The sequence below is a fragment of the Podarcis filfolensis genome (assembly GCF_964270895.1).
Source record: "Podarcis filfolensis genome assembly, chromosome: 4".
NCBI lineage: Eukaryota > Metazoa > Chordata > Lepidosauria > Squamata > Lacertidae > Podarcis > Podarcis filfolensis.
Window position 1 is genome coordinate 51,141,226 of NC_139607.1, and position 13,643 is coordinate 51,154,868.

General features: G+C 42.7%; 1 protein-coding gene and 1 long non-coding RNA gene across 9 annotated transcripts in view; both read right to left on the minus strand.

Moving 5' to 3' along the window:
• Positions 1-3,246: 3,246 nt before the first annotated feature.
• The window catches only part of LOC310760414, a 234,572-nt gene continuing 224,175 nt past the window's right edge, over positions 3,247-13,643 (minus strand). For both annotated transcript variants that reach the window (XR_014546957.1, XR_014546958.1), the window contains exon 2: positions 3,247-4,992. This is a non-coding gene — a long non-coding RNA (uncharacterized lncRNA). The remainder of the gene's footprint in view (positions 4,993-13,643) is intronic.
• KCNJ15 (potassium inwardly rectifying channel subfamily J member 15) overlaps positions 3,247-13,643 on the minus strand; it is a 36,695-nt gene continuing 26,298 nt past the window's right edge. For 6 of the 7 annotated variants that reach the window (XM_083608801.1, XM_083608797.1, XM_083608796.1 and 3 more), the window contains one exon: positions 3,247-6,793. In XM_083608801.1, the coding sequence (XP_083464927.1) occupies positions 5,653-6,777 (1,125 nt within the window). In that variant the 5' untranslated portion in view covers positions 6,778-6,793 and the 3' untranslated portion in view covers positions 3,247-5,652. Of the gene's footprint in view, positions 6,794-13,261; positions 13,342-13,643 lie in introns of those variants that run through there. The other variant, XM_083608802.1, reaches the window with a different exon arrangement.

Below are 13,643 nucleotides of genomic sequence, written 5' to 3' on the forward strand. Positions count from 1 at the left end.
GAAGTTTTTAATATTTGATGTTGTTTCGCTTGATGATGGTGATGATGATGACGGGAGCCACCATGGACGGGGTATAAATTATTATTATTATTATTATTATTATTATTATTATTTAGTCAAAGTGGCAGTATCTTTCCTCGCACACCAGAGAAGCAGCAGGGTGTTAGGGATGGAGGAACCCCAAGGTTTTCAGCTGTACAAAAAGTATTGGGGGGGAGTGAGGGGGTGTGAAATCTGAAGTAAACAGAGAAAGTCCTAAACAGCTCAGTGAGGACTGAGCATGCTCAATGACTGTGGAATGCTGAGAGGCTGTTAGGGATAGAAATCAGGGAGGGAGGCAGGGAGAATAGAATGGCTTATCCTGGAAAGGTCATGGCTGGCTGAAGGGAATACTGAGCAGGAGAACTCTGCACATTGCACCTCTCGTAACATTAAGAACACTTACCACATTTGTAACATGAATAGCTACCACCACTACTACATAAAGTTTCAGTTTCTTAAATGCTGAAAGGAAATAGGATAAAATAAACTCTTTCATCAATATTTTATTGCTTGTCAAAATGTGTCTCCTCCAAGTTTACTTTCTGCCTTGCCCTTTTGAAAGTCTCAATTGATGTTTCAATTTTTCCATTGGCAATAGTTCCCAGACTCTTTCATATCAATTCCTAAAAGTATGGCGAAGGAGGACCTTTCTGTTGTTAACTAGCTGCAGTTGGTAGGGGAGTGATTGTATTTCCTCAAAATTTAAATGGGTGTATACATTTATCCCTTTTGTATTATATCAAAAAGATTTAAGCAGAAGACTACTTGTGTGGAGTGATGATTTTGAGGCACAGAGGTTTTGCTTTTCCAGGAAAAGAAGATATACTTGTTGATCTTATGGTATGGTTTTAATTTAAGAGAACACACCATAAAATAGAGTGTACTGAATTCTTTCCCTATGATTTATCAAATATATTATTAGCAGAAAAAGCAAGTGGAAAAACAATGCAGCTTTAAATGGCATTTTAAAGATACGTTCACTGGGATTTTTTCATAATCTATAAAAATAGAATGGACTTTTATCACAGAGTAGCCAGCAAAAACATATGTTCTTTGTAGATTGCACAATGCAATCTAATACTTTGTCTTTAATACACACACACACACAATTTGTTTTAATAACCTTGTACGACAAAGATGCAATAAATCAAGCAACCAAGGCTAAATGGCAGTTATCTTCATTTCAAAGTAATGTTATTTTCATCACAATCAAAATGATTTTATTTACCTTAAACATTTCAACACAGCTCCTCTTTGAGGCAAATAGCATATACCATTCATGTACTGTATACTAATGGTGGGCAATCTTTGGTTCTCCTGGTGTTGTTGGACCAAAGTTCCCATTGGTCATGCTGTCTGGGGCTAATGGGAATTGGATTCCAACAACATCTGGAGTGCCAAAGATTTCCACTCAAGCGTTACTTGCATACGTGGCTATCTAGCCTGTTAAAGTGGTATAAGAGTGCTCAAAATGTATGATGTTGCTGTAAAATAAATCTCTCTAAACCACAGGTGCTCTGACACCACCTACTGAGCAGTAGAGACTCTCAATAACTATGAGGAATAGCTGTAACAAAGAAATCTAGGATGGTTTCTCCAATTCTCCTCTGGACTCAATCTGGAAGGCAAGTGAGGGAAACTGGTCCCCTCCTGTCACTGCTTACATTCGTCAAGTCAAGGAGATGCCTAGTGTTGATATTGGACTTCATGCAGGACTGTGGGCCCCATCATAGATGACCCTCAGGGTCCCTTCCAACTCTATGATTCTATTGATTAGCTATGAATCCCCACAGGTGTTTGATGATGTAACCGATGTCTGACACCAGCCCTGGGTTATGGTATGTGAGGGGCATGTGTTACAAGAAATAACTAATGTACCAAAAGATAACCTAGTGTGGCCTCCTGGACAGAATCGAGCTATTCCTTCAGACCCTGAAGCCTGCTTTACAAGAATACCTGGGTTTGGGCTTGCTTTAAAAAAACACACAAAAACCAGAGGTTTTCCAAACTCTTTGGACCAGTGGAAACATTTCTGTGTTGGAGAGAGTGATGTGGGCACCAGTCACAAAATGGCCGCAAGGGAGCATAGCATTATGCAACATGGCTGCCATGGGGGAGAGGGCATGGCATAATACAAAATGTGTCATGGTGAAGTTTTTCTCATAATTGGATTTCCATGCCAGAAAACCCTTGAATTCTTCTGTACAGCTGCTAATGGCACAAGAACCCTGTGTCCTCCAATGCTAACTCAAAATCAAAGCCTGCTCAGCCATCCTATATCCACTTACCTGGGAGTAAGTTTCACTAAACACAAAGGATTCAACTAACCCATTGTGCTAGTGGAAGACAGCACAAGGACTCCTTTCCCATATCTTTTCCCTCCATGTGTTCCCATGTCTGCCCCAAATTCACCCTGAAGAACCCCCAGAACAACATGGAGGAGAGGGGTGATGGTTTCATCTGACAAGCAGAAATGCTTGCACTGATGGAATGATAATATTAGCACAATACTGAAGTCTTCCCAAAGAGACTTATTTCTGAGTAGACGTGTAAGTTAACAGTGAATTCTTAAGTAGTGATTGGTCTTTAGCTCCTTAGGAAAGAAGCCCAAGCCTCTGCAAAGATTTCACATCTTGCATTTGTCATTTCTGTGCAGGAGGGGATCTTTAACATCCACCCACACTTCTTGTGTGGTAATATTTGAAGAAAATTACTTCTAGGGAACCCACCACAGGAAAGATCTATCCTGGCTGCTAGAAAAAAGAAGGGCAGACTATGGAGATTCCAAGGACGACTATAAAATAAGTCCTTCCCCTAAAGGGGAAGGGAAAATGACAGCTTTTAAGGACTCTAGGAATTCCTGTTACTGATGCCAAACAACTCACTTATCAATCAGAGCCCTGACTGCACTCATTGGCTAAAAACACTGCTAGGTGGGAGCAACCAGGCTAATTCATTTCACAGAAATCTCTTAGAGGGGACCTGCACATTTTGCTTCATAAATCTCTTTCTACAAAGGGAAGAGGCTTACTTCTTTAACATGAAAACTCAGAGTCTAGGTGTGTCAAATGGAGACTTTCATGAATGCCATGGCACCCATGGGTGTTGGATTGGCAACCTCCGGGATGCAATCTATCAAAATAATTTTACCTGATAGATGAACAGTAACAACAGGCTAACAGTTAAAAATGAATATTTGACAGCAAATGTTTCAGAAACCTTTATTTAAGAATATTAAACAGTGGTCCAAAGCAAAACAAGCGATCTTTTAAATACATGACTCTAATGCTTATACATGTCATATCATAAAAAACATCGGTAGCATTTCCCCAATAATACATTTCTCTTTTTCCTTTTACAACTCCATTCCTATATATCCATGGCAGCTTTATTTTAAAAGGGGGAGGAGGAGGGATTCAAAATAGAATTTTTGGCCAGACTAGGACAGCCGGATCACCTGCACTGCTGTGTATACGATGGCAGATGGGGAAGAAACTATACTGTCCCTTGGAGCCATTCATTTTCTTTCTGTTACTTTCTGTTTTGTTTTTGTTTTGTTTTTTGTCAAAGACTGGCAGAAGGAGCCTGTGAAGTGGGAAAGAGGGAAATGATTGTTTCCCAAGCCATTGTTGCAATATTTGTGTGGTTCCCCTAGAGTTTCTTGCTCTGCTGTGCCAGAAAGAGAGAATCCAGAGCAGCGTGTCTCCAACTTTTTCTGTGGGGGCAGGGGCACATTTAGAAATCGGAGATGCTGCTGTGAGCACCACAACATACCCATTTCATAGAAGAAAAGCTGGTGCTCCTCAGAACCACCATCAAAAGAAAACGGAAAAAAATACCTACATCCCCCAGGAAATAGAACACAGACAGAAAAACAGGCAAACTTATCAACATACAACTAGAAAAAGCTCCTGTCCCTCAGGTTGTTTTGTTTTTTTAAAGGGAGGTGGAGGCATCCTTGGTGAGTGCCAAGAGTTAGGGTGTTTTAGGGAGCTATAGAGCCTATGGGTGCCACAATAGACCTCCCTCTGTTTAGGCACTTCTGTTCTTCTGATGTGATTCTCTAATCCTCCCCTATAGCACAGACATTTACACTGGTGGCCAAGGGGAGAGACATTCTGTCTGTAACAGATGTGGATGCTTTTGGAGGGGTGGTGGTCTGTGTTTGTACAACCCCACACTCCAAGTCCACATTGCACTGGGCAGTCATTTTAGAGGCTACCGTCTACTGTCATTCAAATTGTTTCCGCTCCGTGAAACTGATTTCTAACGACACAACCAGAATGTCATTTCCCTTTTCTTAAGAAGCATGAAAATCTGGGTAAATAGACACTGACAGTGCAACTCTATGCATGTCTACTCAGAAGTAAACCCCCCTGAGTTCAACTGCACTTACTTCCAGGGAACTGTAAGAGGATTGCAGCCTCACTATACCAAAGAATATATAACCTTTCAGAACCTACTCTTTCATCCTACTTATATGGCTAATCTATGTCAAATAAATATCGTGAGTAAATTTGTTCAATATACTGAACTTCACATAGGTTAACTGAAAATCAATCTTATGAAAATTCCCATATGGCAGAGTGTTAAGACACAAGGAGAGGCCATAGCGCTCTCAGCAGGTCCAAGATCTTGTATCTCCAGTCTCAAATTCTAGACAGCCACTGCAAGTCAGTGGAGACAATACTCATCTAGACAAACCTCTGACTCAGTAGAACGCATTTCCTATGTTCCTAGAGTGGGGAAGTCTATAGCTGTGTATTTACAATGGAGCTGCTGCCTCTGAAATAAGAGACCATGTACAGTTTAGTTTCACCAGCGAAGGCTGGGAGATACTCCCTTTCTGAAGCCTGGAGAGTCACTGCCAATCGGTATAGACTGAACTCAATGGACTTATGGTCTGACTCGGTACAAGGCTACTATCTATGCTTCCTTAAAGATATTCATCTCAGTTACAGCATCCTATACACAAAAGTCATTTAATTTTTTTAAAAAAGCAAACCACTTTGATTAATGATGCAAAAGTGGTGAATGCGCCCCACATCTTAGGCTGTGTGCACACACTAACCCATTTGCAGCACAAAAAATGTAGTTTTTTCCTCAGTCTGGACTTGTTCTTGCTTGTCTTCAACATGCTGCTTTCAGTCTAGATTGAGTCTGGATCCTGCTGTCCACAAGGATGGTTACTTGACGCACATTTGAAAACCCTCCCCTAGGTTAGGTTATCCATGCTTTTTTCCTCCCTGCACACACACCAGATGAACAGAGAAGGGAGTGGTGACTGCTGTCTTGATTGATGGGACCATCTATTTCAGGTGGACAAACAGAGGGGGGCAGGGGTTAATGCAGATTCAATCTGCTATGACCTTTTCTTTATAAAAAAAAAAACCAGTTTCTCAATAAGGACTCTTAAGGGTCAAAAAATAAGCAACAGATCTAGATGGTCTACTTGGTTTTCATGGATTCTAGTATAAAATGTCTTGTTTGTGCAGCCACAGCTGTTTGGATGAGTTTTTGATGCCCTTCCATTTTCAAGGGGTGTGTGTGTGTGTGTGATGATAATTCAAGCTGTATAAATATTTGTTGTGGTTGTTGTTGGATGAGAAATCAAACATTGCTTTGCTGTAAAAACCTTGTCCTGCGCTCCCTTTCTCTTTCATCTTCTTTTCTGTATTGCTCTTCTAGTTTTTGTTTTTCAGAGTCCATACTGTACAAGGTACAATCTGGACATCTTCTGATCTTCTCAAACTGACTGAAATCTGCAACGTACTTCCCATTCGGAGAGAGAGAGACCACAGGCATAAACTCAAAACCCCAGAAGATCTCCTCTGGGATATACGATGTTCGGCTCTGGCAGACGGCACTTGTTGACTCTACGGTGGCATTCAGGAGGACAACCAGTTCAAACTCTTTTTCTTTCAGGTTTTGGGGTGAAAGGTCTCTTAAGGGGCTGCTCTCATCCAATATGTGGTAAAAAGTCAGAGGTAAAATCAGGAATGGACTCTCTGCTGCGGAGTCAACATGGAACTTAACAGTCGCTTGGTTAAGCAGAATCCTCTCACCTTCTTTAGTTTCGTAGGACTCGAGAAGCTTTCCTGTCAGCTGGCACTGAATCAAGAGGCTCTTTCTCATGTTTGCCACTCGGATTACAAGGCACAGATGCCCATTGTGCTTAGAGATGACAGCACAGTGACTGAATTTAATGGTCTCGGCCCTTTTTTTGGGTCTAGCAATTTTGGCCAGGAAAGTCCCCGTGATGAAGATCTCAATCAAGGTGGTGAGAACCAGCTGAGCAACTAAAAGGAAGATGGCATGAGGACACTCTTCTGTGATGTAACGGAAGCCATAGCCAATGGTAGTCTGCGACTCCAAAGAAAAGAGAAATGCTCCTGTGAGTGACCTCACATGCATGACGCAGGGGGCCTGGTTCTGCAGGTGTTTGTTCCCTTCCAAATCTCCATGAAGAAAGGCAATAACATAGTAGATGACTCCAAAAAGAAACCAAGTCATTACAAAGGTAGCAGCAAACAAGGTAAGTTTATATCTCCACTTCATGTCGATGACGGTGGTCCACAGATCCTGAAGATAAAGGAGGTAAATGCCATCGACCTTGTCAATCCTCACGTTGCTGTGGCCACTTTTGGACATCACACGAGGTTTGCTCCTCTTCGACTTAGTGATGTTGCCGTTCACTAGTGGCGCTTGTGACATATTGATCTGGGTGGCTTCCATTGTCAGTGTCCTAGACCTAAATAGATGGGGAGAAATAGTTTTTTAAAAGAACAACAACAAAGCTATGATAAAACAGACTCTATATTAAAATCACCAGATTATGATTACATTCCATATTTATGGGCAAAAATCTGCTACACTTTGAAAGTTTCTGGCATCAGCATGCAATGTTGCACCAAGTTAATTTCATAAGCAGAAAGTAATATAATTTCCTCCCTGGCGTTCATGTCAATATAAATGACTTGACTCAAGAGTCCAGAAAGTAATTTTATCAATTCAGTCCTACATTGTATTAAAATATTTCTTATATTTATTATTATGGAAAGAAGACAGGCCTCTCTTTTTAAAAAACAATAACAACATTAATTTACTGAATGTGATCCACTAAGGAGACAAATATTCCATTAACACTAGACCAATTTAGCTATGATTTTCCAAATCAGTTCTATAATTATGTCTCCCTTAGAAATGCTGGGGGGAAAGATTTTTAAAATGAGCATTTTGATTTCGATTTTCACAAGTCCTCAATGCCTAGCTGTGTTAGAGGGGAAATAAAAGCAAGCAATCTTGTGAATGCCTAGAAAAGAGTGTGAGAAAGAAATATTTGCACCTGAAAGCTCTTCAAGGCTGTTTACATCATAGGCCTCTCCAATTTCAAAGAGTCAGTGGAAAAAACAGGAGGCAATTCACAAATTCAGCTTTCTAGCAATGGGCCCTGCCCTTAGCAAACACAGAAGGGACTGGACCACAAGTTTCTCAAAGTTTGTTTACTGTGAATCCTAGCTCAGTGCAGATGGAGATGAAGTGTGTCTCTGTCCAGGACTGAGCAAAGCGCACAAAAAGCAGGAGGTGCCTGTCTTTGCCAGCTTGATGGGACAAAAAAAGACACGGCTTCCACGACCAGACAGTGGTTACGCAGCACAAGGCCAGAGCAAGTTAGCAGGAGTTTCCAATAACAAAACTTCCTGTGCTTAAATCCCCCCCCCCTACAAAACCCCCCATGCATCCTTTGTACTCTGGCAATTCATGCAGCTAGTATTGTTTTGTTCCATTGTTTGGCTTCAAGAGAGAACTTTAATAAGTGATTCATTTTTATGAACCACAGGAGAGAGAGAGAAATACTTCTCCCTTGTAACTCCTTAAAAGAACATTTCTGGAAATCAACGTACTTGTAGTAGACATGTGTGCCAACCCAGGATAACAATGTAATTATTCACCAATGCAACTTTCCTGTTTTGTCAGTAAAAGAATATTTATGTTTACACCCATAACTGAGTAACTGCTGGCAGGCTGAAGGTAAATTTGTGTTTATTTTTATTTCCTTAACCAGCTCACATATGACAACTCTTGAAAGCTCAAAAGGAGAAGGGGGAAAACTCCAAGGATCCCAGTAAAAGAACTTTTGTGTGACAGTAAAAACAGCACCACACACACACACACACACGCACACACACTGTAACATGTCCGGAGGAAAAAGACAAAGTCCTGATGATGTGAGCAAGAACAATAAAGAGAGGAGGAGGGGCAGTCCATCAGAAAATGTGCTTTAGTTTCAACGGACTAACAACTGGGACATGGGCAGGAGGAAATGCAGCTTAGGTAATGGCATACAAATCCCAACCCGGAAAACCATTTGAGAAGAAATGCATGGTACTTGTTCACAACCTTTGGACAAGAAAATATACTGTTTGGTTTTTTTAACCAACGGACAGAGAACAGTACCAGATTTTCTCTCAGCTCCCCAAGGTTTCTCTCAGCTCCCCTGCAGCTTGTTACTTTCTCTCTGACGTACAAGTGGAGCTTGGGTGTGAGTCACCCATACTTGCCACTGGGAGAAGATGGTAAATTCATTTACACAAGTAGGAAATGAATGGAAAAGCCCTTGTGCTGTTGACCAGAATGGGGGTGGAGAAGCTCCATCTGCAAAACAGAGTCCGTGAACCCATAAGGAATTGTTGAACTGAGCCGCCTATAGTCACCCAAGGGCAAGAATTAATTTGCCAAGGTAACTAATCCTCATTTCTTCTTTTAACATACTGCCCTTTTGGGTGTTGGCAGCCCACCGTGCAAAAACATGACTCAGGAATTACAAGAAATCAAGCAGCTCCTGCCACAACAGGAGTGTGTAAATCCACTAATGAAGAGGGCTGCAGCTGACCTCTCAAAACTGAATTCCTTCCTAGTGAACACATCATGGAAATAAGCAACCTTCTGGCCTAGTCAATTTCACACCTCAAGTATTGGAGGTGGAGGTGGTGAGAGACAGCCAGAAGGCTAGACTAACCATGTACAGTAGTACCTCTGGTTACGGACACTTCTGGTTATGAACGCTTCAGGTTACAAGCTCCGCTAACCTGGAGGTAGTTGCTCCTGATTGCAAACTTTGCCCCAGGATGTGAACGGAAATTGTGCGCTGGAGGAACTCGTGCAGCGGGAGGCCCCATTAGCGAAAGCACGCCTCAGGATAAGAATGGTTTCAGCTTAAGAACGGACCTCTGGAACGAATTAAGTTCATAACCAGAGGTACCACTGTATCCTTTACAAAAGGCAGTCTTCTGCTTGAGGGAGTTCTCCATTTCAAAGGTGGTCTGGTACGAATCCAGGTTAGACGTAAATAATTCTAGGAAGAAAGAGTAGGGACCTTGAAGGCTCCCAACAACAGCAAGCACCTAGATAGTGGACTGAACAGGCACACAAGCCACCTGGTTATTGACTTCCCCATTGTGGCCAAATGCATTGCATTGCTATTTAAATTATCACAATTATTTATAAATTTTCATCTCTACATATAAATCAGCAAATACATTTTTTATGCAGATTGGTAGTTTCTCTTGTCATCTCATTGGTGTTACATTTCCTCTTTTTCGACAATGCACAAGTGGCCGCAATAAGGAGCATTTAGCCCCTTAGAAGGGCAACTTGGACCCAAAGGAGCTTGCTGAGATCAGCTTGCAAGAGAAGAGTTGCAGCCTTGAAAAGACAGGGTGAAAACTCCCCTTTAGACATGTCTTCTGGTGAGGAGGCATCATGTCTGCATGGGTCTACTCCAAGTCATTTCAAGCAACATGCCACTTGGAGCTCCTAGCAAAACACATTTCCTGAAGTGCCAAGGAACATGGTGGCAGTGGGATCAATTTTCTAATTGCTTCCTAGCAGCAAATGACTCAGGAGCTCAAATTAGTGCAGAAATGGGCAGACAGAATTTTCATTGGTTCTGCCAGATGGAGCCCTATTCCTCCAATCCTGAAAGAACTACATTGAGTGACCTTTTTGCTCCCAAATCCCATTCGACAGGCTGGTACTTAACTTTAGAGCCCTAAATAGCTTAGAACCCAAATATCTAAAAGAGGACCTTGAATACCAGCCAGCCCATGCCATAAGATCTTCAGTGGAGGTCCTTCTCCAAGTACTGTCCTTAGCTCAGATGCATTATGTAGGCACTAAGAAGAGGGTCATTCATTCATTCATTCATTCATTCCATTATCTGCAATAGTGCCCCAGCTCTAGAATTCCCTCCCCAGAGAATTCCTTCCTGGTGCCAACATGACAACGACTTAAAACACTTTGATTTGCTTAGGCATTATAAAGCATGATATTGCTTTAGTCTGACTTTAGCTGTTATAATTTTTTGATGCCTCCCAGTCTGTAATTGTTTGATGGACTTATGCTTTATTGCAGAGCTTTCCAAACTTTTCATGTTGATGACACACTTTTTAGACATGCATCATTTCGCAACACTGTAATTCAGTTTTACTAGCAAACCAGAGATTAAACCAACCCCTTCCCAGCCCCAGGAGGAGCATAGGTAGTGTTTGTGCAACCAGAGGCGGAGCTAGCTTCTCTGGCCCCCGGAGCGCCACACATTCTGTGCACCCGGGGGCGGGGCTAGCCACCCATGGGGGTGCCGCCCACGGCAAGCGGTGAGCATCCCGGGGGGCAGGGCGGCAATGTCACCCCCCTCAGGGATGACACCTGGGGCGGGCCGCATCTACCGCACCCCCTTCTTCCGCCAGTGCACACAACACACTTAAACACTGTAGCTGACACACTGACGTGTCGCGACACACAGTTTGGAAAGCTCTGGTTTATTGTATTTTCATTTTTTAAGTAATGCTTATTAAAAACCATCCTGGAATCCAGTGGTTGAATGGCAGTCTAGAAATCTTTTAAATAAACAAACAGACCTGGAACTAGAATGCAGATTGAATACAAAATATCTTGCACTGTATGTTCCAGGGAAACAAGATGTGGAAAGAGATGTGGTGGGCACATCCAAGTCAGCCGTTTCCAACCTGGTGCCCTACATATGTTGTTGAACTACAGCTCCCATCAACATGGTCAATGGTCAGGGATGCTGTGAGCTGAATTCCAGGAACATGTGGAGGGCACCAGGTTGGGGAATGCTGCCCCCAAATGGTTGGTGGAACACCTTAACCCTGAGGCAGTTAAAAAGGTTGTTAGGCAATCCTCAAGCAAACACATAACAGCCACCCGAAAGAATGGACAATAGAACCACAGGAGCTGCCTTATACTGAATTAGACTATTGGTTCATCTAGCTCAGAACTGTCTACACTGACTGGCTGCAATTTTCCAGGGTTTCAGACAAGAGGCATTCCCATCCCTACTTAGAGATGTCATGGATGGAGACTGGTACCTTCTGCATGCAGAGTAGATGTTACAGCAGCCTTTCTCAACCTGTGGGTCCCCAGATGTTGTTGGACCACAACTCCCATCACCCCGAGCTAGCAAGGCTCAGGGATGATGGGAGTTGTAGTCCAACAACATCTGGGGACCCACAGGTTGAGAACCACTGTGCTACAGCCTTTATGGATTAGATCTTGGCTTGTTAGCCTACATCCAGTCCACCATTGCACTCACATGTCAGGCTATAAGAACATGTCCCCATCCAATGTCCCCACCCTATCCAAATGATAATAATAATTTATTATTTATACCCTGCCCATCTGGCTGGGTTTCCCCAGCCACTCTGGGCAGCTCCCAACAGAATGTTAAAAATGCGACAAAACATCAACTATATTGCTGATATATTTTTCCTTTCTCTCCTCAGCTTACACAGAGTCTTCCTGCTTCCTTATTTCGCCCCTCCATCTCCATCTATTGACTCTTAAGAACACAAGACAAGGTAGCTTGATCAGGCCAATGGTCCAACATTCTGTTCTCACAGTGGCCAACCAGATGCCTGTGGAAAACCCACAAGCAGAGCATTAGCAGAACAGTCTTCTGCCCACCTATGACTCCCAGCAGCTGGAATGCAGAAGCATGCTGCCTCTGACAGTGAAGGCGGAACATAACTTCATGGCTAGTAGCCACTGATAGCCTGGTCCTCCATGCATTTTTCTAATCTTTTGGTGGCCATCACTGCCTCGTGTGGAGTGAGTTCCACAGTTTAAACTATGCACAGTGCGAATAAGCACTTCCTTTTATCTGTCCTCAATCTCCCAAAATTCAGCTTCATGTGATGTGCATGAATACCTGTGCCACGAGAGAGGGAGGAAAGCTTTTCTCTATTGCTTTCTCCATGCAACGCATACATTTATAAACTTCTACCAGGTTTATCTCTTGCTTGTTACTTTTCTCTAACCTAAAAAGTCCCAAATGGTGCAGCTGTTCCTCGCAGGGGAGTCGCTCCGTCCCCTTGATTGTCCTTTTCAGACCCTTTTCCAACTCTATCCTTTTCGAGGTGAACACAGCATTCCAAAAGCAGCTGCAGCACAAATTTGGAAAACAGCATTACGATATGAACAGTTACATTTTCAATTCCAATGATCCCTACCATGGAATTTGCCTATTTTCGCAACTCCGATATGCATCAGAATCTCCTGAAGCAAGTCTAAAAGAAAGTGCACACATGCACACATCACAAGAGAAGAATTGCCCCCTCCAGCCATTAAACATGTATTATTATTATTATTATTATTATTATTATTATTATTATTATTATTATCATTTGAAGTCTTACATTGCCTTGGGGTGATAAGCCTCTGAAGAAGAAGAAGAAGAAGAAAGGAACTCCAGACATAGGGAGCAACCCACAAGCATGCCTTTCAATTTGCCCTCATGGCTTGACCTGTGGTTCTCAATGTTATCAGGCCCTCATGACCAATTTAGTTGGGACACAGGGCAGGCTTTTAGGGCCTTCAGTGTCTAATGAGCCCACATTCACCTCTGGCATAGCAGAGTGAGGATTCAGCTGTGAATTTCCAAAACAATGCACAGCATTTTCCCAGGATTGTGCCTTGGGTGAAGGAGCTCTAGGCTCTCTCTTACACAGTTCAAGATCCCAAGCCTGCCCCTGTACAGAAGGGCCGCAGCCTCACTCTTGGCCACTGTTCCCTTGGCTCCAGTGATTTTGCCATTTTTTTCACTGTGTGTCAAGGCAGTGTCTTCTCTATTATCGAGGTTATAAAGCTCTGCATTTCTGAATCCCTGACCTGTTAAAGAAGCATTAGAATAGCATCTCACCAGTCCTTGGTGCCTTCCTCTTTCCATTTGTGTTTCTTTATTAGGTAACATTCACGTATCCACTTTAGTCACTTCCTTTCTTATCCTGGAATGGATCCCATCCGATCCTGGCTTCCCCCCACTCCACCCCAACTTCCTGCATTCTGTTTCTTTCATCATCTCTCTTCTCATGTGATCCTGAATTCCTGTTGTTTATATCCTTAAAGCCCACAGAAATCCATGGAGGTTTATTTTTTCCCTTGGCAGAAGTATCCCCCCTCCCCTTTTCCTCTGCCATGCTTGTCAGAATAGGGGCTGGTTGCCACAAGGGGCCATTGGATACTCAATTTTGTTGCAATGATGGTACCCGCACTAGGAAAAGACCCTGAGGCAAGCAGTAAAC